This window comes from Corythoichthys intestinalis, chromosome 1 (genome assembly GCF_030265065.1).
Source record: "Corythoichthys intestinalis isolate RoL2023-P3 chromosome 1, ASM3026506v1, whole genome shotgun sequence".
Lineage (NCBI taxonomy): Eukaryota > Metazoa > Chordata > Actinopteri > Syngnathiformes > Syngnathidae > Corythoichthys > Corythoichthys intestinalis.
In genome coordinates, this window is record NC_080395.1 from 15,357,363 (window position 1) to 15,383,688 (window position 26,326).

General features: G+C 38.6%; 1 protein-coding gene across 3 annotated transcripts in view; it reads right to left on the bottom strand.

Moving 5' to 3' along the window:
• The window catches only part of LOC130920948 (leucine-rich repeat-containing protein 49), a 94,764-nt gene that overhangs the window by 59,201 nt on the left and 9,237 nt on the right, over positions 1–26,326 (bottom strand). For all 3 annotated transcript variants that reach the window (XR_009064264.1, XM_057844518.1, XM_057844526.1), the window contains exons 2-8: positions 20,671–20,730; positions 20,510–20,573; positions 20,254–20,412; positions 20,077–20,167; positions 17,648–17,851; positions 14,589–14,655; positions 6,900–7,043 (exon numbers count right to left, since the gene is read on the bottom strand). Coding sequence is in view for 2 of the 3 variants with exons in the window: in XM_057844518.1 (XP_057700501.1) it covers positions 6,900–7,043; positions 14,589–14,655; positions 17,648–17,851; positions 20,077–20,167; positions 20,254–20,412; positions 20,510–20,573; positions 20,671–20,730 (789 nt within the window). In the remaining variant the exon portion in view is untranslated. The remainder of the gene's footprint in view (positions 1–6,899; positions 7,044–14,588; positions 14,656–17,647; positions 17,852–20,076; positions 20,168–20,253; positions 20,413–20,509; positions 20,574–20,670; positions 20,731–26,326) is intronic.

Sequence of the window (26,326 nt, forward strand, 5' to 3'; positions counted from 1 at the left end):
CATTTTGCCATATGCCAAAAAAATGTCATATACCAAAGAAAATGCCAGATGTCAAAGCCATTTTGTCATATAGCAAAAAAACATTTTGCCGTATGCCAAAAATGCCATATACCCCAAAAATGCCAAATGCCAAAATCCATTTGCCATATACCAAAAATGCCTGATGCCAAAAGCCATTTTGCCATTTACAGAAAAAAATCCATATACCTACAAAAAAATTGCCAGATGCCAAATGCCATTTTGCCACATACCAAAAAAGAAAAAAATCTATATACCAAAAGCCATTCTGTCATATACCAAAAAATGCCAGATGCCAAAAGCCATTTTGCCATATACCAAAAAGAATCTATATACCCCCAAAAAATTGCCAGATGCCAAAAGTCATTTTGCCACATACCAAAAAATGCCATATACCAAAAACAATTTTGTCATATGCCAAAAAAGCCATATACCAAAAAAAAGCCAGATGCCAAAGGCCATTTTGCCATATACCAAAAAATGCCAGATGCCAAAAGCCATTTTGCCATATACCAAAAAAAATTCCATGTACCCAACAAAATATGCCATATACCAAAAGCCATTTTGTCATATGCCAAAAGAATTCCATGTACCAAAAAAATGCCATGTGCCAAAAGCCATTTTGCCATACACCAAATACCACTTTCGTTCACACTGTCTCTCAATTTTTTTCCCCTAACAAGCCTGGTCTTGTGCACTTTACATCTACATGTATTCTCCCATCCAGATTTCTGACACACTAACCGTGCTTAGCCTGTGAATGAGTGGAAAAACATCAAAGAAGCGTGATTCATTGAATTCTGAGGCTAGTTGTAAATCACGAGGCACAGTTTTCCTGAGGCTTGTGAATGTCATTGAAATCCAGAGACGTTTGAAAGCAGTCATATTACGCGGTATTAAATCATCTACAACTACTTTTACACACAGGTGTAAGGTAGCTAAAGGTTTTATATACAGCAGGTACATGAGAGCGGGAGGATTTAAAAATATTGAAATTTCAATTGGCTTAAGTTTACTGGAATTCACCACTTTGCGTTTTTGACATTTGTACAGTTCTTTTATAGGTCAAACTGAGGTCAACCATTTTGATCTAAACCTGTGAAAATGTTCTAGTTATTTTTTTAAACAATATTTTTATTGATTATACACATTTTATAGCAACATACAACACAGAACAAAAAATAAACAAAAACAAAACCGTCCACAAGTCAAGTAGTCTCACAACTTATTATGCCACAGGTAGTTGTACACCCCATTTGTCAATAAAGTCCAATAAAGGTTTCCATATTTGCTCAAAATCATCTGCCTTTCCTCTCACTACATAGGTTAGTTTTTCCAGCATAACAGAATTTATCATTTCCTTAATCCAGTGATTTATTGAAGGTGTGTCCATTTTCTTCCAAAATAACGCAACGAGCCTCCTGGCCTGTAGCAGTCCAAAATCAATCAAAGTCTGTTTTTTTTTTGCAGGTCACAGAGTCCCTTGGGTAAATGCCCAGTATAAACAATTTTGCATTATACGGTACGTCAATCCCAGCGATATATGACATAATACGTGCCACTTCTATCCAATATCTTTGCAATTTAGGGCAGTCCCAAACACAATGTAAAAGAGTTCCTCGTCCTTCTAAACATTTAATGCAGGTGTCTGGAATATCAGGGGACCAGCTGTTTAACTTTACAGGTGTAATGTATACTCTCATCAGCCATTTATATTGCAATAACCTCATTCTTGTGTTAATAGTTTGTTTTTGGGCTTTTAAACATGCCCTGTTCCATTCTTCCTCTGTTATTGCCTCCCCAAGTTCAGATTTCCATGCTTCCAGTCTATCAGTTGCGTTTTCACCATCACTCTTTACCAAAACCGAGTAGAATAGGGAAAGTAAGCCCTTCTCATGATGTAAGAGTGTCAGATTTTCTAAGATCGACAGTGGTGGTTCCGATTCAACCTGTTTGTATTTTGAAATAATAAAATGTTTTGCCTGCAAATATTTAAAAAAATGTTTTTTTGGGATATGAAATCTGTTAGAGAGCTCTTCAAATGTAAGTAAAACATTGTTCGAGTATAGATCTGAAACTTTTCCAACCCCCTTCTCTGCCCATATTTTGAAACCACCATCATCCCTTCCTGGTTCAAAATTGGAATTACCCCACAGAGGACTATAGCGCGAAATTTGAGGAACATCCTTAACGTGTTGATGTGTCTTATACCAAATGTCAATACAATTTTTGACAAATGGGTTTCTTGTTTTCTTTTTTAAAACTTTGAGGTCTGCAGAGTACAAATAAAGTCTTAGGGGTAGGCATTGTACCGATGCCTGCTCTATAGCCAACCAAGATGGACGTGTCTCATCTGCAAAATAGAATGCCATTGAACGTAACTGAGCAGCCCAATAATACCATTTTAAATTTGGAAAACTTTGTCCCCCTCGTTCATATGGAAGGTATAAAAGTTTAAGACGCAACCTAGCTTTTTTTGCGTTCCATATAAAAGTGTTGAAAAGTTTATTTACTGTACTAAAGAACACATCTGGCAGAGGTAGCGGAATTGACTGAAATAGATATAAGAATTTAGGTAATATATTCATTTTTATCAAATTGATTCATCCAATTATGGATACAGGAAGTACCATCCAACGGTCAAGCGTTTGTTTCACGTTATCAACTAAGGGGTCGAAATTCAAAGGAACAATTGTCGTAATTGAAGGTGTTATCTTAATTCCAAGATAAGTAAATCCTTCTTTAGCATTGATAAATGGAGTGTTTATGGTTGGGTTTGAACGCTCTTCATTATTCAAAAATAGTAAAGATGATTTTGTATAGTTGATACAGTAGCCAGCAAACTGTCCAAATATGTCAATATACTTAATTAGGCTTGGGATACTTTTGCGTAGATTCGTTAGGAAAAGAATAACATCATCAGCATATAATGATATTTTATGTTCCAGTCCGCCTAAGCGGACACCAGCAATATCGTTATCTGTTCTAACTGCTATCGCTAATGGCTCTATGGCAAGTATAAACAGCATAGGCGACAGGGGACATCCCTGGCGAGTTGATCGCTCAAGAGTTATTGGTTTTGAGGCGATACCGTTTGTCAAAATACTGGACAATGGAGTATTGTACAGTATCTTAACCCATTTAAGAAAATTATTTCCAAACCCATATTTAGGCAGACATGCAAATAAATACGGCCATTCAATCCTATCAAAAGCTTGTTTGGCATCTAATGACAACAGTGCCGTGTCTTTAGCGTCACATTTTTCATGAATTATGTTCAAGACTCGTCTTATATTATGAAACCCTTGGCGTTTTTTCACAAAACCACTTTGATCTTCATGTATTAAATAAGGAATACATTTTTCTAACCTCTGGGCTAATAATTTGCAAAGAATCTTAGTATCACAGCACATCAAACTTATTGGTCTATAAGAAGACTGTTCTGTAGGAGGCTTCCCTGATTTTAAGATCAATGTTACAACTGCCAATCGTAATGATGGTGGGAGCACTCAGTTTTGAGATGATTCATTAAACATATTTAGTAATGGGATTACCAACTTTTCTTTAAACACTTTATAGAATTCAATCGGTATGCCATCATGTCCACACGTTTTCCCACTACATGTATTTTGGATCGCTTCTGAAATTTCCTCAATCGTTAGATTACTCTCCAATTCCATCTTAAAGTCTTCTCCTAACGTTTGAAATTGATATTGATTCAGAAATTCAATTTGTTCATCAAGAGTCTTTGATAGTTCCGATTTATATATCAATTGATAATATTCTCTGAAGCTGTCATTTATTTCCAATGGATCTCTGGTCAAATGGCCAGATGAAGTTTTTATACATTTAATGGTTCTCTCAGATTGTATCTTTTTTATTTGCCAGGATAGCAATTTTCCCGCCTTCTCTCCTTGATCATAATAGGTACGTTTCAACCATAAAAGGCTATTGGCTACCTTCTCAGCTGAAAGTTTGTTGTACCTAGTTCTCAGAGCCAACAAGTTTTTTTCTCGAACAGGATCATAATTTATATTAAGTTTAATCTCTAGATCTCTAATTTGTTTTTCTAGATTTTCCATTTCCATTCTTCTCTGTTTCGACATATAGCTTGTATAACTAATTATTTCTCCCCTAATATATGCTTTAAATGCTTCCCAGCGTACGCTTGCCGTAGTTTCATTTGTATTCAATTCAAAATAGGAATCAATTTTCCCACCAATATGTTTAACAAATTCTGAGTTTTGTAACCAGTGCAACTGTAAGCGCCAGTTTGGCAGATTACGGACAAAATTTTTAATGTGCCAATTCAGTGAAATAGCAGCATGGTCACTAATCACAATGCTGTCATACCAGCATTCGTCAATCTTGAACATTAGTTCTCGGGCCACAAGAAAGTAATCAATGCGGGACCGAGACCTAAGTGCAGCTGAATGACAGGAATATTCTTTTTTATCAGGATTCCGTTCTCTCCACAACTCAACGAGGTTTAAATCAGACATATATTGGTGAATTATTTTTCTGGTGTATGTCTTGGTGGTATCAATACCCGTAGAACGATCAACTTTAGGATCCAAGGTGCAATTAAAATCTCCCCCAATGATGTAACTCCCACATAATGTAGCTAATGTCATAAAAAAATCTTCAAAGAATTTTGGATTGTCATCATTGGGCCCATATATGCTAACCAAATTCACTTTAAGCGAAAGTATATTGCCTTGGACAATGACATATCTACCACCTTGATCTTGTATTGTTTTAGTCATTTGAAATGGTATTTCCTTATGGATTAAAATGATAACACCCCTGGCATAGTTATTATAAGACGCATGAAATACCTGGCCAGTCCATCGATTCTGAACATATTTAATGTCTGAGGGTGTCAAATGGGACTCTTGAAGGAACACAATTCTAGATTTAAGATGTTTCACTCTATTCAAAATTTGTTTCAACTTGCTGAGTTGCCGCAACCCTCGGACATTCCAACTGGTCACCTGTATATTTTTAAGGCTAGATGGATTTTCTTTTTCCATGTAACAAATGTTGAATGTAAAATGACAGATACCCACCATACATTTCCTTGTGGATTGGAAAAAAAAGATTCAAAAATACAAACTTGGACAATACACAAAACAAACATACATACATACACACATAACACATGAGTTCAACACTTGAACCCCCCACCCCCCTTACTCAAAACTGACTGGGAGTAGCCGATCCACCTAGTGGAGGAGCAGCCAAAACTGTGGTAGCTCGAATCAAAACAGAAAGAAAAAAAAAATGATCAGGTGTAGGAAGACCCCTGCACACAGTATTAATAAACTTATATTCAACCCTTTGAAAACGGGTGCATTTAGACGCCGTCTTATTTGTCCACACATGTATTAAAGTCTCGAAATAAAAGAAAGAAAAGATCGACGGAAATTGTGTCCACATTACCAATCATTCTGTACTGTACATTGGAACATAGCTGGTTCTCACCGCACTGTTGAGTTATGCGTTTCCCTCATTCTTGCGATGGAACTCCTCTGCAGCTTTCGGTGTCGAGAATAGGAGTATTTTCCCCTTGTGAAGGATCCTCATTTTACACGGATTGTATGTAAATCCACGAAATGCGCCCTTCTCGACGAAGATCTTCCTGATGTTGTTAAAGCCATTTCGTTGCCTCACAGTCTCTGCAGACAGGTCGTCTGTGAAGAAGAGCTTGTCTCCATCATGAGTAATCTCGTGTTTTTTGGCGGAGCGGAAAATCAGCTCCCGGTCTTGATATTTCAAGAATCGAACGATGACCGCTCTGTTCTGGCCCGGTCGGGGGGGCGCCAAGGTTCGGTGAGCTCTCTCGAGGGTGAACGCTTGATTCGCGTCCAGCTTCAGCCAGACCGGTAGCATGTCACGTACATAGTCCAACATTGAACGGCTTCCCTCTGCGCCCTCCCGGAGTCCAAAGAGTCGCAAATTGTTTCGCCTACTACGGTTCTCCAGGTCATCAGTTTTCGTCTCAAGGTAGGCTATACGCTTCATAGCTTGGGAGAGTTCGGTTTCGGCTTTTTCCAGTTGTTCCTCTGCCGAGACAATTCGATTCTCTGCTTCTTCCATCCGCGTGGCATTCGCAGCAACATTTCTTTTCACCTCCGACAAGTTGCTCTCCAAAGCGCCGATTGATGAGGCCATCTTCTCTAGACGGTCATTTATTTTGTCAAGTTTAGTGCCGAATCCACCGAACTCAGCGTGAACCTCGCTCCGCAAGCTTTTTAGCTCCGCTAGCACTGTTGCTAACTCCGCCATGCCGCCGTCGGCCTCTTCCTCTCGCTCACACGGAGATGAGCTTGTTTTCGACTTTGGAGGGCCACGTCTTCTGGTAAAAATATCGCAGTCCTTGACTGTGCTTGTCTTAGACGTATTTCGCTATGGGTTATGGACATGAATGTGGGTTTTGAAGTCGATCTTGTGCAGGGTTCTCCAGAGCAAAAAAATCTAAGCTGCCATCTTGAATCGCAGCTCCACCCCCCCCGAAAGTGCCAAAAAATGTTCTAGTTATATTAGCTTTTGAGGGGATGGTTAGAGATGTGTTTAGATTCCAGTAGGATTCCCGGCAGGAGAGGTTCTCCAAGAATTTATGTTTGAAACTAACAGGCCTGTCATGACATGTAGTAATCCTCGAAACACTTTTAGAAATCCAAGGTTGTGAGTATTTTGAGTATCTGATTTCATGTGCTGAAATGGGAAATCTTGCAAAGCAACAACACATTTGATTATATATCAAAAGTGATCTTACAGAATAGCATGAAATGATAAAAAAACATTCACATCACATTCATACCTAAGGACAATATCAAGTATTCACAAAATATGACATTCGATGGATGAATGGTCCTTACCACTACTGAGATGCAGTTGTGTCTCAGGTTGAGCTCGGTCAAACAGTCCAAACCGTCAAGATTCTCAACGCGGGAGATGCTGTTCCCAGCCAGGTTCAACACTTGCAGCTCCTTCAAATGACTCAAGTTCTCCATCTTGGAGATCTTTCAGCGAAACAAAAGGAACAATCACTAACGGACACCGAAACGTTACCATACAAACTAAAGGAACAACAAAACCCCAATTTACTAATACAGGTAGTCCCCGGGTTACAACATACTCGACTTACGTGATTTTGACTTTTCCGACACTGCAGTCTCGTCCGCCATTTTACCTCACAACTGTGTAAGGCTGCAGCTATCGAATATTTTAGTAGTCGATTAATCGATGAACTAGTTAGTTTGAATAAAATAAATAAAACAAAATACTAAATGTGATGGTTCACTTACTTATTTTTCCCCCTTCTGTCATTGTTTGCATACTATCCTCATTAAAATATGAAAACCTATAAATGTTTGGGTGGTTTTAGTTAAAGCAGACACTGTTTTTTTCATCTGTGTGATTTTGACAGAGATTAGATCAGATTTGATGGTGATTTTATGCAGAAATGTGAGAAATTCCAAAAGGTTCAGATACTTTTCATACAACTGTAAGTACAAGAAAATAACAACTGGCTAACTTACACAGCAAAAAAACACTAGCTAATATTTTTTTTTTTTTTTTTTTTTTTACAATGCTCTTAACAAATGGTTCAAACTAGGGTTGTTCCAATCATTTTTTTTTGCTCCCGATCCGATCCCGATCGTTTTAGTTAGAGTATTCCCGATATTTCCCGATCCGATTGCTTTTTTTTGCTCCCGATTCAATTCCAATTTTTCCCGATCATATACATTTTGGCAATGCATTAAGAAAAAAATGAATAAAACAGACGAATATATACATTCAACGTAAAGTACATAAGTACTGTATTTGTTTATTATGCCAATAAATCCTCAAGATGGCATTTACATTATTAACATTCTTTCTGTGAGAGGGATCCACGGTTAGAAAGACTTGTAATTCTTAAAGGATAAATGTGACTTTGTATATTGTAACTAAATATTGCCATCTAGTGTATTTGTTGAGCTTTCAGTAAATGATACTGTAGCCATTTAACTTCTGCCCAAATGCACGATGGGAAGTGCAACCATGACTGTGCGTAGTGGTACGAATTGATATATCTTCTCTGCGTTGGGAAATAACATAGGGTGTTAAGAAAAAGATCGATTACTACCATTCTTCCCCACATTGCTTCCCACGATATTTCTAATCGTAGGGAGAGGGATTGTAAGGCTTTAACTAATTAATATAAGGCTCCAAAGGCTGCCAAAATTCACTCTACTCATTTTACGCTTCCTTTTAGCTCTATATGTAGGTAAAACGGCGCCATTACAGATTGGATGCAACAATGCGTGAGTGGGTCGTGCAGCGCATGCGTTAATTGCGTTAAATATTTTAACATGATAAATTTTTTAAAAAATTAACGGGATAAAATTGATAACCCTACCTTAAGCCTAAACTAAAGACTCCGGATGGGTGTAACATATTATGTCTGTAACGTTAAATACAATTGGAAAAATATTTAATTAAAAAATATATATATATTAAAAAAAGGCATGTCCGATATTTTTTTGCCGATTCCGATACTTTAAAAATGACGTGATTAGACCTCTCTAGTTCAAACACATATTCCCACAAAAAACGGCTAAATGTACTTATAAACTAAATTACAAATGCATTAAAAAACATTAGTTCAAACAAAAACTTAGCTTATGTTGGTCTTAACAGGGAGCGGTGGAACCATTACAATGCCACTTTAAATAAACGAATACTCAAAGCAATAAAATATGTTGTTTTTTTTCCTAATTGAATTGCTTGAATTATTGATTAATCGTTGCAGCACTAAAATTGTGTAAATTTAGTTGATTAAATTAGCCTAATTTGCCTAGCAAAAGTCCGCTAGCTGAAATGCTACAAATGCTAACGTATTTATAATTTTCATAGCAAATCGCTCACACATAACTTCACAAACTGTAGCAGTTAACTTAATTACAAATGCATAGACAAATTTATATTAGCTGAAACAAGTTAAAGGGTTTTATGGGCCAAACCAGAGTTGCAAGTCTCTGACTCGAGTCCAATTGTCTGCTAGTAGCTACCTAAATATATTTTGAAGGGTTGGAAACATGCCCCCATAAAAGCAGTTATGCCATCTCATGATGACCGTTAGTGTCAAATGACAGGGTCCACCCAGATAACGAGCCCTGCACATGTAATTCACAGTGACAACCTCTTTGTTGGGCGCCTCAGTGGAGGTTCGATCCATCACCGGCAAACTGCAATGCTGACAGTACAAGTAGAATTGATGAGGGAGGATGGTTTGGAGCGCTCGTTTTTTTTTGTTTTTTTTTTTTAGAGTGAACGGAGCGTGTTGTGGAAGCGCTCGTGTCAAATCGGCCGAGTGGAAAGCGTGGTGGCCTCACTCGCTATTCAGACGTGTCAGGTCACATTTGAAGCTCAGCTCGGGGTAATCCAGGCTGATTGCTGTACATCCAAAATGGATGTCTGTTTAGGATACTATGCTAAGTATCTAGGGTTCTTCTTTTGGAGAAATTGCGATGGTAGCTTTGCTGTTAGGGTTGGTCTATCGTGTCACTTCCTGTTGATATGGGGGCCATCGGGGTCATTTCGTAGTGATTTTTAAGGCACTTCGCAGACACAGTTGGTTGATATTGTGTCAATTCCTGTTGATTTTGGGGTCACTTCTTGTTCATATTGGGGCATGTCCTATTGATTTGGAAGCATTTCAGCGTCACTTCCTGTTGATTTGGAGGTTATGTCTTGTTGATATCGCGTCACTTCCTCTTCCTGTTGATTTCAAAGTCACTTCCTGTTGATACCGAGTCACTTCCTGTCGGGGGTGAAAGTGGCTAGAATTTCTTGCCGGAACTCCCTGAGGTGAAAGTCGCCACGGAGCCAGAAAATTTGTTTATTTATCTATTTTTTTATTTTATTTTTTTATTTATTTATTTATTTTTGTCAAACCTCCTAAAACTACTAAAATGCAAAGAAAACTGTTTTGGCACAGTTATTTCTATAACACATACAAAAACTGATTATCATACAAAATTGTATTTTTTTCAATGATTTGCAAAATAAAAGTTAACAAAAACAGCAATAACCCCAACCTCCATCTCCTAATTTTTATTTTCCCTCATTTCCTCACATACTAAATGCCAAATCTCAATTTTAACGACTTAAGAACATACAGTGGGGCAAATAAGTATTTAATCAACCACCAATTGTGCAAGTTCTCCTGCTTGAAAGGATTAGAGAGGCCTGTAATTGTCAACATGGGTAAACCTCAACCATGAGAGACAAAAATGTGGAAAAAAAACTGAAAATTACATTGTTTGATTTTTAAAGAATTTATTTCCAAGTTAAGAGTGTGAAATAAGTATTTGGTCACCTACAAACAAGCAAGATTTCTGGCTGTCAAAGAGTTCTAACTTCTTCTAACGAGGTCTAACGATGCTCCACTCGTTACCTGTGTTAATGGCACCTATTTTAACTCATTATCGGTATAAAAGACACCTGTCCACAATGTCAGTCAGTCAGTCACACTCCAAACTCCACTACGGCCAAGACCAAAGAGCTGCCGAAGGACACCAGAGACAAAATTGTAGACCTTCACCAGGCTGGGAAGACTGAATCTGCAATAGGTAAAACGCTTGGCGTAAAGAAATCAACTGTGGGAGCAATTATTAGAAAATGGAAGACATACAAGACTACTAATAATCTCCTTCGATCTGGGGCTCCATGCAAGATCTCACCCCGTGGCATCAAAATGATAACAAGAACGGTGAGCAAAAATCCCAGGACCACACGGGGGGAACCTAGTGAATGACCTACAGAGAGCTGGGACCACAGTAACAAAGGCTACTATGAGTAACACAATGCGCCGCCAGGGACTCAAATCCCGCACTGCCAGACGTGTGCCCCTGCTGAAGAAAGTACACGTCCAGGCCCGTCTGCGGTTCGCTAGAGAGCATTTGGATGATCCAAAAGAGGACTGGGAGAATGTGTTATGGTCAGATGAAACCAAAATAGAACTTTTTGGCATAAACACAGGTTCTCGTGTTTGGAGGAGAAAGAATACTGAATTACATCCGAAGAACACCATACCCACTGTGAAGCATGGAGGTGGAAACATCATGCTTTGGGGCTGTTTTTCTGCAAAGGGACCAGGACGACTGATCTGTGTAAAGGAAAGAATGAATGGGGCCATGTATCTAGAGATTTTGAGTGAAAATCTCCTTCCGTCAGCAAGGGCATTGAAGATGAGATGTGGCTGGGTCTTTCAGCATGACAATGATGCCAAACACACAGCTAGGGCAATAAAGGAGTGGCTTCGTAAGAAGCATTTCAAGGTCCTGGAGTGGCCTAGCCAGTCTCCAGATCTCGACCCCATAGAAAATCTGTGGAGGGAGTTGAAAGTCCGTGTTGCCCAACGACAGCCCCAAAACATCAATGCTCTAGAGGACATCTGCATGGAGGAATGGGCCAAAATACCAGCAACAGTGTGTGAAAAGCTTGTGAAGAATTACAGAAAACGTTTGGCCTCCGTTATTGCCAACAAAGGGTACATCAAAAAGTATTGAGATAAACTTTTGGTATTGACCAAATACTTATTTTCCACCATGATTTGCAAATAAATTCTTTAAAAATCAAACAATGTGATTTTCTGTTTTTTTTTTTTCCACATTCTGTCTCTCATGGTTGAGGTTTACCCATGTTGACTATTGCAGGCCTCTCTAATATTTTCAAGTGGGAGAACTTGCACAATTAATGGTTGACTAAATACTTATTTGCTCCACTGTAAATGACCTATATAACTGAAGTCATTACATAACACAATTTGAGCATCCTGAAAAGGTGGTAGTGTTTTGTCCCAACAATTCCTATGCAAACCTACGCCCTTGGAACTAACACAATGTTTTCTCTCTTGCACGTCACTCTTACATGGACTTTCTCAATGATCTGAACTTGATTCGTGGGAACAAACACTCCCCGTGGCCCCCCAGCCAGTTATAATGATAAAACGGACAACTGGTCATCTTAATTGTGCTGTGCCAGCGCGCCACCCACACCGTACCAGAGGGGGTTGCTCACGAGCCCTCCTCGCTTTGTGGTCTCGCTTTACGTGCCCTACAGTTCGAAGAAATGAATAATTACAGTGCAGCGCCATGTTTGAAGTCTGCATCAGCGTGGGTGTTAGTTCATAATATCAACTAACTTTTGTATGCTTTATGCACCATTCTTCATGTCTTGCATTGTGGCATCCAATAAAATATTTAGTATAGAAATAAATATGTGGCGGAAAACACTCAGGTGACTTGAAGTTCCGCTCTGACACCCCCAATCAAATTTCAAAATTGTCCGATATGCATGTGTAATACATCATTGGAAAGTTTAAAATCTCAATTTTCTGGGGGATGAAAATTTTGAAAAGGAGGACATTTAAAAAAAAAAAAAAAAAAAAAAATTAAACAGCAAAACCCTATCTGGAGGTGAGAGCACACGAGAGCAGAAATACAGACGCCATGACTTTAGCGAGATATTATCGCGTACTTACCTTGTTTCAATCCAAAAACTCAATGTAGCATGAATCACCGAGTGTCAAGGCACAGCTGTGAATGGCCACAGCCGGATTTCTGGTGGATTTTATGGGTGAAACATGGTAATATAACAAGGGTCGCGATGCAGAAATCGCAGACATCAAGGATAGGTCGAGAGTTTCTTTTTCATATATTTACCCCTTTAAACGTTATTTTTCAATTTTTCTTTGTTTGGATCTATTATTTATCATCTAAAATATTGCGGAAAATGCGACAGCAACGAAAAATATACAATTTAGCGATAGTTATGAGGTAGATATCCGTGACTTTTTACAGACGCCAATTTTTTCATTGTGACGGAATTTGTTTAAAAGTTTAAAATATGCGAGTGAACAATTTTTTGAAGTTGTTTTTTTTTTTTTTTTTTTTTTAACCAAATATTAGACATCAATTAATGATTCGAAGCTAAAAATGACAGACATTTCGAATAATAAATACGAGTACTTACCTTCATTTTATGGCTAGGTTGAAACAAAAGCGGTTGCACGACGTCTGTAAACGGGGGTTTTCAGGGTAAAACGGACAAATTAAAAATAGTTCGGGGGCTTACTGCGCCATGAATCTGCTATGGCAGCATATAGACATATTGTTCAATCAAACACAACAGTTCTTATGGCTGAAAATACAGCAGTTTATTTTAAAGAGGGGTACAAGAGCAGAAACTCCTTTTTCAGTCTTGTCTGTGTTTTCTGCCATAAAAAGTTAAATTAGATTCACTTGGAAAACAACATTTCAATCAAGATCTTTACCTACAATATAAACTAGAAAACGCAATTTCTGGAGGAATTGCCACGGTAGCTTCGCCTGTTGATATTGAGGCATTTTAGTGTCACTTTCTGTTAGTTGTGGGGCATTTTACAGTCATTTCATTTTCAACTGATTGGTGGCGGTAGACGTCCGATCCATTGTGACTGGGAGGGGTCGAATGTACAAATGTTTTCAGCTATGTTTGTTAATCTGTTAGCCAAAGTGATTTTTTTATTTTTTTTTTAGCTAAAATCCAATTGTTTAGAGACCTTAAATATGTCCAAATGCTATATTTTTTAGCCCTTTACTTGCATATATTTTCTAGTTCTGTTTTCAATTCAATGTACTTACATTTATACTAAATGAATGATGAATTAAAAAAATTGGGGGGGGCAGTAATTTTTTTTGGGGGGGGGGACAAAACATGTTCTTTATTTTTATTTTCATGTTTATTCATTTATTTTACATGTTAAAATGGAAATCAATATTCTTTTTTTTTAATCATTTCATCTCGTTTTTCAAATATTAAATTTTATTTTTGCGAGAAACAGGAAGTTGATGCACATGACTTGCTTTTGCACAAAATAATCTGACTCCCAGGATTTTCAATGTAACGTAATGTAATGTAATCTATTTAGTATTTAGTTTTATTGATTTGGGTGGATACACTGCCTTCTAGTGGCAACAGTGAAAATTACATAACTCATTTATTAGGACTGAATCCAGGTGCTCCCTGTTAAGACCAACATACAGTAAGTTTTGTTTAAGCTGAAATGTTTCTTTAATGCAATCGTAATTTGTTTATAGGAATAGTTAGCCGTTTATTCTGGTAATATGTGTTTGAACCATTTGTTGAAAGCGTCGTAAAAAAAAAAAAAAAAGTTAGCATTTCATGGCATTTAAGATAGCGGACTTTTGCTACGCAAGCTAGCCAATTTTTCTTTTGTTGTACTTAGATTTATAGAATACAATTAGATTTCTTTATTTTATTCTATTTTTTTTAGCTCAGGTAGTTTATTTTCAAAAAGTGCAATTGTGCATAGTTTGAAGAAACACTCGCGAATTTTATTTTGAAAGTTCAATCTTAGCAAGCCTTTGTTTTCCATCTCTAAAATCTATTCTGAAACGCATGTTCCATGTTCCTAATTCGATTACTCGATTATTCGAACTAGTTAGTAGATTAATCGACTATGAAATAATCAATAGCTGCAGCCCTAATCCAGTGTGGATTAATGAAGACTGTACCTGATTGTGATGCAAATCCAGGATGTTGAGCTTGCAAAGGTTGTCTAAGCAGGATATTTTACGGATCCTGCAACAGAGAAGACCTAATTAAAGACACATACTTACTGTAAACCAAATGCATTAAGTTGTTGTTTTTTTTTTTTTTTAAATATCTGATATTTCCATCCCGTAAAAAGCAGATCAAAAATAAAACCACAGCCCCATTTGGAGTAAACGCTGGTGATCATTCATTATTTTTGCAGAGCTAACTATGTTTTGTTGACAATGACAACCAGGACCATGCTTTAACCGCAATAACAGAATGGGGTCATTTTTTTAATAAGGTGCCATTTGGATGTAACAGAGTGGACACTAACAGAGGGGACATTTTGTGCTAGAGTTAGCCCTTAGCCTAGTTGATGACATCAGTGAAAACACACGGCGGGCTTCGTTAATTTATTTGCAACGCTTGACCCTCGTTACATTGTTCCCTCGCGCACATATATTTTTCCAACAACGTATTCCCCAACATTTATGAAATGGCACGCAAAGCCATCGAAGATGACTTCGCTAAAGCACATAGTTTCGCCGTGACCACTGATAGTTGGACGTCCTGTGCTACGGAGTGCTACTACCTAACTGTGACGGTGTTCGGCCATTCCTTACTACGCGGCGAAACGTCCTACACAATGCGAAGCGCGCTTGCGCATGCGTCCACACGCATGCGCACATCGGTTAGAAGCGGTGAGTACTCACTATTTTTGTTTTTATTTAGTTATCTAGAACCTTTTCACTGCCTCAAAGATACTTTTTGCATGTATTACCCTCTCATACTTTTAACCATTGTGTTTTTTTGTGTTAGCTTTGAAGCAGTTGACCACATTAGTCACGTAGTGTATTTAAACTGTCCTTATTTGATATAACTTCATTTAAATATTTTCTGCAGGCATATTTTTATTACGTTATTCCTGTATGCATCTAAACAAAACAAGTTTAGAGCGCACAGTAGTACTTTGGGTGTTAAATTCGACTAATGTAGCATGTTTCGCCGATGTAGGAGATTTTGGCAGAACAACGGTCCACTATAATTCATACCTGTCAAGTTGTACGGTCTCGGCGTAATTTGTACAAGTGAGCACTGATTTTTAAATGTGTACGCCGTACGTTACTTTCAAAATCTGTACGTTTTTCGTGCATTACGTTTTATTTCCTCCGTTTGTTAATACGTTGGTTGAATGACGCGAGAAAAGTCAGAGACACGGAGAGGGAAGAGTGTTTGTTGTGACGCTGTAGCAAACGCGATGCTAGGCTAGGTGGCTCCAATATTTCCTGACTGTAGCCGACAGCCTACTATCTACGCCTAGATATCTCATGCATATAGAACTACATGCGAAATGACAGACTCGGTAGCGTTAGTAAACAGCCGCCATTTTGGAGCAGTAAACTTCTCAGAAAGGCTCTGTTGTAGTGAACCTTCCTAGCGAACCTAAGTAATTTTTTATCTAAAATACTCCTAAATCGGCAAAATCTTGACTTGAGTCTATCTTTAAAGGATTAAACAGTTTTTAAATTTTCACATGTCGAAAGTAGACAGAAGGGAACTAATGCAAAAACGGGAGCAATTTTATCAACTTTAACGGTTGATTCACAACATTAAATGACCTCCAAACATAGCAAAGGTTACTATGGGGTTTTTTTTGTTTAGTTTTTTTTTTTTTTAAGAAAAAAAGAGAAAAAAACAAAAAAAAACATGAAAGGTAACACCAGTTACTTTGCCAAGTAACTTTTACTACTGTGTGTGTATTTCGTAGTTAGTCACTACACAAGCCAAAGAGCTAAGAGGCATTTATTTTAACAGTCGAAAATGTTTACATTTTAAGTGTTTATTTCATTTTCTTAAAAGCAAAATAAAGGCAGTTAAAAAAAAAAAAAATTTTTAAATGCAAAACCGAAACCGACCCGAAACCGTGATCCCAAAACCGAGATTCAAACCGAACCGTGGGCTAACTGAACCGTTGCACCCCAACTTTAGACGGTCATTTGTTTTGCATATACTTAAAAAAAAAAAAAAAAATTAGGGGAGGGCAATTTTATTTTTCGAATGATTTTTTTTCTTTGATTGAAAATATTTTTTTCGATTGAAGCAACTTTTTGGGGATTGAATAATTTAGACACAAATGTCCAACCAATATTAGGGCCCAAACACAAAAAGGAAACTTTTTCAATGAAAAATTAAGTGTTTAAATGCAAATTTTTCAAATCTCAAAATTTTTTTCGCAGTCAAAAACATTTTCCATGATTGAATTTTTTTCTTTTTTTTTATTATAGTGATTTGTCTTTTGAAAATATATATTTTTTGTATGAAGCAACTTATTTTTTGATTGAATAATAAAGACAAAAACGTCTTTGCCATCAATCAAAAAAAGTTGCTTCAATCAAAAAAAAAAAACTTGACCCCAACCAAAAAAATTCAATCAAAGAAAAATGGCATGCACAATCATTTTTTTTGAGTTTCAGATTTATTTTTGCATTTAAACACTTTTTTTTTTTTTTTTTTTTTATTGATGCGACTTTTTTTGGATTGAAAATACATATTTTGATTGAAGCAATTTTTCCTTTTTATTGAAGCAACTCTTTTGTGATTGAATAATAAAGACACAAATCTACCTCCATATGGCTCCACCCACTGGGGTAACTACATTGGAACGACACCGGCGGCCGTACCATATTCAATGCATGACGATCTTGGCGAAAAGTATAGCTGTCCTAAGCAGCCTGATTTAGAATTCCCCTCAAGAAAGATGGGAAACAAAAAAACGCTCATTGTCAACTTATTATTATAAATATTCTTGAAAGTTTAATTTTATTGCTGACACTGCGGTTCGAGGTCATCAACATGTTGTTCCCCCCCTGCCCCAAAAGTCAAACTCCGCCTATGCTGGTACCCTTGAATTTTTCATTGATAATACGCACAAAAAATAAGTTGAATGAGTATTTGTGAAGTGAAAATACAGCTTCATTTATATTGGGGACACAAATGGCACCCTATGAAAAAATAACCCAATAGCACAACAACTCACTTGTTATTGGCTAAAATGAGGATTCTCAGGGAGGCCAGCGCTTGGATGCCACTCATGTCAACGATGTCGTTGTCGTACAAGTTGAGGACGACGAGCTGCCTCAGGAGTGACAACTGACTGATGCCAGTGATCAGGTTGTGCTGCAGGTTGAGCACTTGCAGGTCATCCATGGCACCCAATTGGGGACACTCATCCAGACAGCGCCTGCGTGGTTGAAAAATTCATTTGGATGAGAGACATTGAGCAAAATGTGACAGGTGTTCCGGATCTTAAGGGTCTGCTGCTCCCCAGTGGCCATATTTGTCATTACTACTAAGGCGTTCCTCAGCTAGAGTTCATTTTTTAAGTGGTATATGATACACAGTGGGGAAAATAGGTATTTAGTCAACCACCATTTGTGCAAGTTCTTCTACTTGAAAAGATTAGAGAGGCCTGTAATTGTCAACATGGGTAAACCTCAACCATGAGAGACAGAATGTGGAAAAAAAAACCAGAAAATCACATTGTTTGATTTAAAAAGAATTTATTTCCAAATTAGAGTGGAGCAACAAGCAAGATTTCTGGCTGTCAAAGAGGTCTAATTTCTTCTAACGAGGTCTAACGAGGCTCCACTCGTTACCTGTATTAATGGCACCTGTTTTAACTCATCATCGGTATAAAAGACTCCTGTCCACAAACTCAGTCAGTCACACTCCAAACTCCACTATGGCCAAGACCAAAGAGCTGTCGAAGGACACCAGAGACAAAATTGTAGACCTGCACCAGGCTGGGAAGACTGAATCTGCAATAGGTAAAACGCTTGGTGTAAAGAAATCAACTGTGGGAGCAATTATTAGAAAATGGAAGACATACAAGACCACTGATAATCTCCCTCGATCTGGGGCTCCATGCAAGATCTCACCCCGTGGCGTCAAAATGATAACAAGAACGGTGAGCAAAAATCCCAGAACCACAAGGGGGGACCTAGTGAATAACCTACAGAGAGCTGGGACCACAGTAACAAAGGCTACTATCAGTAACACAATGTGCCGCCAGGGACTCAAATCCTGCACTGCCAGACGTGTCCCCCTGCTGAAGCCAGTACACGTCCATGCCCGTCAGCGGTTTGCTAGAGAGCATTTGGATGATCCAGAAGAGGACTGGGAGAATGTGTTATGGTCAGATGAAACTAAAATAGAACTTTTTGGTAGAAACATAGGTTCTAGTGTTTGGAGGAGAAAGAATACTGAATTGCATCCAAAGAACACCATGCCCACTGTGAAGCATGGGGGCGGAAACATCATGCTTTGGGGCTGTTTTTCTGCAAAGGGACCAGGACGACTGATCTGTGTAAAGGAAAGAATGAATGGGGCCATGTATCGATAGATTTTGAGTGAAAATCTCCTTCCATCAGCAAGGGCATTGAAGATGAGACTTGGCTGGGTCTTTCAGCATGACAATGATCCCAAACACACAGCCAGGGCAACAAAGGAGTGGCTTCGTAAGAAGCCTTTCAAGGTCCTGGAGTGGCCTAGCCAGTCTCCAGATCTCAACCCCATAGAAAATCTGTGGAGGGAGTTGAAATTCTGTGTTGCCCAACGACAGCCCCAAAACATCACTGCTCTAGAGGAGATCTGCATGGAGGAATGGGCCAAAATACCAGCAACAGTGTGTGAAAAGCTTGTGAAGAGTTACAGAAAACGTTTGGCCTCCGTTATTGCCAACAAAGGGCACATAACTTTTGGTATTGACCAAATACCTATTTTCCACTATGATTTGCAAATATTTTTTTTAAAAATCAAACAATGTGATTTTCTGTTTTTTTTCCACATTCTGTCTCTCATGGTTAAGGTTTACCCATGTTGACAATTTACAGGCCTCTCTAATATTTTCAAGTGGTAGAACTTGCACAATTAGTGGTTGACTAAATACTTATTTGCCCCACTGTATGTAGATCAGGGGTGTCGAATGTACCATGTTGTTCTGCCTGGCAGGCAAGTTGTAGCTCATTCATATTGTACATGCAAAATCCCACGCCTTTATGTTGACATTGGCATTGTAAAACTGTAGATATGCGTGATCAATTGCATGCACTATTGCATTCGGCTCAGTTCCGTGTCTGCAGTTGCGTTCGTTCATTCATTCGCCCTCTCCCAGTCAAAATGGACGTCTAGCACTGTCAGTGGCAGCTAATTAGCTGACATGAAGTGAGCTAAAAAAAAAAAGCCCCAAAACCAACAGTATGAAAAAAATGAACTCATTACCTGCCGTTGACAACAATATACGTCCAAATCACTTAAACTAGAAGTCTGACATGAAATACTTATCTTTTAGTGCCATTGACGGTGCGAGACATCCCAATCCATTTTGACTAGGAATGAACAAACCTTCAGAATGAATTTGACACCCCTGATTTTGATCATTAAATTGTTTATCAAGACAATGAGTACCTGTCCAAATCAATTCGTTGAAAAGTGGACGGTGCATCGTCCCAATGGAAGTGAATAATGGGGAAACCAGAGGTGGCACTGAAATGTCCATCTAAACAAGACGTAAGCACATATTAAGAAAAAGAAAAATAATCCAATTTTTCATGAAAAATGAGAGGTTTGCCCTGCAATGTTCACCTGCTGACTTGGGAAGTTGGTTGCTTCGGTAGTATCTGTCCCCTGCACTGTGTATTGGCCTGAGATATTTGTTTCGGGACCCATTTGTTATAATAGGAACTGTGGGTAAACTGCAGGGGGCGCCACTTGGAAATGACGCTTGATGAGGAGCTGGTGCATCTGGAGAGGAATCAGAATAAAACATAGTCATTGGGGAATATAGGTAAATACAAAGTATAGTAAATTGCTATGATTCTATTATTCAGTATTTATTTACCTGTTTGAAGAGGATTTCTTGTAAAATTGAAACATGAGTCGTGTAAGGAATAATGTGAGGTGAACTACAAAATTAAATAGAATAAATGGTGAGCATTATTTTCACAACTAAAAATATCTTGTTTGCAAAACTTGGTGTCTGTTCTCTTCTATGTGACTCACCATTCGTTGGCTTCTCTGCAGTGATTTGACCGTCTTAGGGCGCAACTTGCAGCTATTGACCTGCATTTAAAAAAAAACCATAAATATTATTATTATTTTTGAAGTAAACAAATTAAAACAGTACTTGTCATGCAGTTTTTCATCACATCCCAAAAATTCAGGACGCTAAGGGGCCACAAAAGTTGTATAAAGTTTTTGCCCAAAACTTACATTCATTTCTAAAAAACAAAATTTGCCATTCCTTTCCATTAGCTTTATTCGCCATTCATTTCAATGGGATAAAAATAGGGTTGTTCCGATCATGTTTTTTGCTCCTGATCCGATCCCGATCGTTTAAGTTTGAGTATCTGCCGATCCCGATATTTCCCAATCCAATTGCTTTTTTTTTGCTCCTGATTCAATTCCTATCATTCCCGATAATTGTTCCCGATCATATACATTTTGGCAATGCATTAAGAAAAAAATGAATAAAACTCGGACGAATATATACATTCAACATACAGTACATAAGTACTGTATTTGTTTATTATGACAATAAATCCTCAAGATGGCATTTACATTATTAACATTCTTTCTGTGAGAGGGATCCACGGATAGAACGACTTATAATTCTTAAAGGATAAATGTGACTTTGTATATTGTGACTAAATATTGCCATCTAGTGTATTTGTTGAGCTTTCAGTAAATGATACTGTAGCCATTTAACTGTTCTGCCCGAATGCATGATGGGAAGTGCAACCATGACTGTGCGTAGTGGTACCAATTGATATATCTTCTCTGCGTTGGGAAATAACATAGGGTGTTAAGAAAAAGATCAATTACTACCTTTCTTCCCCACATTGCTTCCCATTATATTTCTAATCGTAGGGAGAGGGATTGTAAGGCTTTAGCCAATTAAAAAAAGGCTTCAAAGGCTGCCAAAATTCACTCTACTCATTTTACGCTGCCTTTTAGCGCCAAATATAGGTAAAACGGCGCCATTACAGAATGAACGCGACAATGCGTGAGTGGGTCGTGCAGCGCATGCGTTAATTGCGTTAAATATTTAACGTGATAAATTTTAAAACAAATTAACCCTTACTAACCCTTACCGCCGTTAACAGGATAAATTTGATAACCCTACCTTAAGCCTAAACTAAACTCTGGATGAGTGTAACATATTATGTCTGTAACATTAAATACAATTAGAAAACGATTTAATTAAAAAATATATATATATTAAAAAAAGGCATGTCCGATATTTTTTTGCCGATTCCGATACTTTGAAAATGACGTGATCGACGTGACGACATCTCTAGATAAAAACTTCGATTGATTTCCAACGAGGACCTGCAAAAATCTACATTGGCACACCCAGCAATCAACAGGAAGTGGCCCGAAAAATCCTTTCAAATCACCAGGAAGTGACCCCGAAATGCTCCAAAATTAACAGGAAGTGACCCCAAATTTCCCCAAAATCCACAGGGAGTGACCCGATATTACAGTAAGTGACAATGAAATGTTCCCAAATCACCAGGAAGTGACCTGACATCAACAGGAAGTGAACCTGAAATGCTCCTATGTCACCAGGAAGTGACCCCGAAATGCCCCAAAATCGACATTAAGTGACTTGATATCAAGTGACCCCAAATTTCCCCAAAATGAAAAGGGCTTGTATCAACATGGAGTGACGATGAAATATTCCCAAATCGCCAGGAAATGACCTGATATCAACAGGAAGTGATCCTAAAATGCTTCCATATCGCCAGGAAGTGACCTTGATATTCCCCAAAATTAACAGGAAGTGACCCCGAATTGCCCCAGAATCCACAGGATGTGACCCGATATTACAGGTTGTGACCACCAGGTTGTGAATCACCAGGAAGTAACCTGAAATTGATATGAAGTGACCCCAAAATGCCCCCCAAATCAACAGGAAGTGACCTGATATCAACAGAAAGTGACAATTAAATGTTCCCAAATCATCAGAAAGTGACCTGATATCAACAGGAAGTGACCCTGGAATGCCCTAAAATCAACAGGAAGTGACCTGATATCAACAGAAAGTGACCCCGAAGTTCCCACAAACGAAAAGGAAGTGATTTGTACTAACAGGAAGTGACATTGAAATGTTCCCAAGTCACCTTGAAGTGACCTGACATCAACAGGAAGTGACCCTAAAATGCTCTGAAATCACCAGGAAGTGACCCAATATCAACAGGAAGTCACTCAAAAAATGTTCCCAAATCCCAAGTGACCCTGGAATGCCCCAAAATTAACAGGAAGTGACCCCAAATTGCTCCCAAATCACCAGGAAGTGACCCTGAAATGCCCCAAAATCAACAGGAAACGACCTTATATCAATTGTAAGGGACACCAAAGTTCCCTTAAATAAAAAGGAAGTAACTTGTATCGACAGGACGTGACCCTGAAATGCCCCCATATCACCAGGAAGTGACCCTGAGTTGCCCCAAAATCCACAGGAACTGACCCGATATCAACAGGAAGTGACTCAAAAATGTTCCCAAATCCCAAGTGACCCTGGAATAACCCAAAATTAACAGGAAGTGACCCCGAATTGCCCCATATCTACAGGTAGTGACCCGATATTAACAGAAAGTGACCCCGAATTGCAAAAAAATCCACAGGAAGTTACCCGATGTTACAGGAAGTGATTTAAAAAAAAATCCAAATTACCAGGAAGTGACCTGATATCAACAGGAAGCGAAAAAGAAATATTTAAATGACCCTGAAAATGCTCCCATATCACCAGGAAGTGACCCTGAAACCTTAAATCAGTTGTAAAGGACCCCAAAGTTCCCTTAAATGAAAAGGAAGTAACTTTTATCGACAGGACGTGACCCTGAAATGCCCCCGTATCACCAGGAAGTGATCTGATACCAACAGGAAGTGACCCTGAAATGCTCCCATATCACCAGGAAGTGGCCCTCTATCAACAGGAAGTGACCTTTATATGCCCAGAAAATTAATGGGAAGTGACCTGATAGCAACAGGAAATGACCCTGAATTGCCCCAAAATGTATTTATTAATTTATTTATTTTCCCTTCAGGCATGACAAATCCAAATAAGCATTTATATGTGTTTACAATTAATTCAACCCAAAAAGAAAAGGGCTGACGGGAGAAGCCGAAGCTTATTGAAACCCGTCCCCAGTATACCATAAAGGACGCAGAATGCGTCCTTCGCCTTTGAGTGTCTCTGTCTGTGTGAATCCACAAAATCCACAGGAAGTGACCCGATATTACAGGTGGTGACTCAAAAATATTCCCAAATCACACGGAAGTGACCTGATTTCAACAGGAAGTGACCCTGAAATGCCCCCAAATCATCAGGAAGTTGCCTGAAATCATCAGTGACTCCAAAGTTCCTCTAAATGAAAAGGATGTAACTTGCATCAACAGGATGTGACAATAAAAAGTTCCCAAATCACCTGAAAGTGACCTGATATCAACAGGAAATGACCCTGAAATGCTCCCATATCACCAGGAAGTGACCCGATATCAACAGGAAGTGACCCTGAAATGCTTCCGCATCACCAGGAAGTGACCCGATATCAACAGCGAGTGACCTTGATGTGCCCCAAAATTAACAGGAAGTGACCGGATGTCAACAGGAAGTGAGCCCGTATTGCCCCAAAATCCACAGGAAGTGACCCGATATTACAGGAAGTGACTCAAAAATATTCCCGAATCAACAGGAAGTGACCCCCCCCCCCAAATCAACATGAAGTGACTCGTTACCAACAGGAAGTGACCGAAAAATGTTCCCTTAGCTCAGTATTTCTCAAATAGTGGTGCGCGCCCCCCTGGGGGGGCGCAGAGCGATGCCAGGGGGGGCGCATGTGTCCTCGGGGAACATGCTTTTTTCTTTTGTTTTTGCCGGACTGGAATAAAGTGTACTTGCACATCCACTCAGTGGGTGGCAGTGGCGCTCTCATTTTCAGAGTGCGTGCAGTATTTTTGAACTAAGGAAGAGCACTCAGCACACAGAAAACAGATATGAAGAGCAGTGCGCCGCCGCCGTTTTCGAAAGCCGTTTTCCGACCGGACTCACTCACGCAGCGACCCACTGTCTTGTCCGGTTCTCACGTCGCCGCCCGAGAAGTGCCATTTTCGGCTTGGGATCGTCACGACGACCGCCCTCACCTACGGTTCTACCTCGGCCGCCGAGAATGCGCTTTTTTCGTGCCGTTTGTCTTTTAGCTTTGACTTTTAATACAATGGGTGATGAGGAAAGACCACTGTTTACTGTGTTTAAAAATAATTATAGCGGACTGCCAGAAGCCAAATCAATTAAGACGCCACTTAAAGACATTCGACCCCAATCTCATTGATAAGCCGCTTGATTGTTTTTCAGCGAAAACGTGCCGAATATTGCCAACAATCGTCCTGCTTTGTCAGTGTTATATCAGTAAACCAGTGAGCATTGTTAGCATGCTCATTGCAAAATGACTCCACACCATTTCAAAGGAGGTAATACTGAGTGTGAGCAGCAAAAATAAAAACTGTCCCTCTGTCCAAGGACACTCTTTTTTTTTCCTTTATTCATTTTTGTTTTTTCGGTCATATTTTTTGGCATATTGTCCTCATGAGTGAATGTTTCTAATCAATTTGAATTTGTTATTATTTACGGATTTTATTACATTTTATTTTTCTGTATCAAATGGTCAAAAATGTACCTTGAGTGTATTTTTACAGTTTGAATGTGACTTTTTTTTTTTTTAATTCAGGCAAATTGATGCACGTCTTCTCTGTTACAAACAAAACAATGTTAATAAAGTTATACTTTATTATAAGTTGGTCTATGTTACTTTTCTTTATTAGAAAAAAAGGACACAATGTTAGACAGATGCGTATTTATAATAGTAATTTTATAGACAAATAATACTATTTACAGTGGCGGCAGAGAGTTTGGGGGGGCGCGAAACATTTACGTCTTGCTTGGGGGGGCGTAACAGAAAATAATTGAGAAGCACTGCCTTAGCTCCAGGAAGTGACTTACTTCATATCAACAGGAAATCACAATGAAATTCTCCCAAATCGTCAACAGGACGTGACCCCGAAATGCCCCTAAATCAACAGGGCTGGGGACCGATTTTTGACTTGGAGGGGGCGTATGAACGAATGTAACTGCGTGCACGAAAGTAAGTCAAGTGCAGTGGTGAACGCACTAGAAAACACAAATCTACAGTTTTACGGCACCGATGTCAAAATAAAAGCATGTGATTTTGTCTGTCCTAAAAGGAGTTTAGGGGGGGGGGGGGGGGGGCAAGGGGGCCAGGACCCCCCTGGTGGCCGAAAAGTGTCATTGCATGTAATTGACTTTGCTATATATATAAAAGTTGTAAAGCAGTAAAACAAATAAAAAAAATGAATGAAATGAACAAAAATATATACTTTTATAATGGGTCAAAAAAAAATTTAAGCCACTTTTTTGGGGATTGAATGATTTAGATACAAATGTCCTACCCATAATATGGCCCAAACACAAAAAGGATTGCTAAAATCAATGAAACGGTTTTTTAATGAAAAATTAAGTGTTTAAATGCAAATATTATAAAATATTTTTTCGCATTCAAAAACTTTTTTTTTCCTATGATTGAAATTTTTCATTTTTTATTTGATTGAAGTGATTTTTCTTTTGAAAGTATATTTT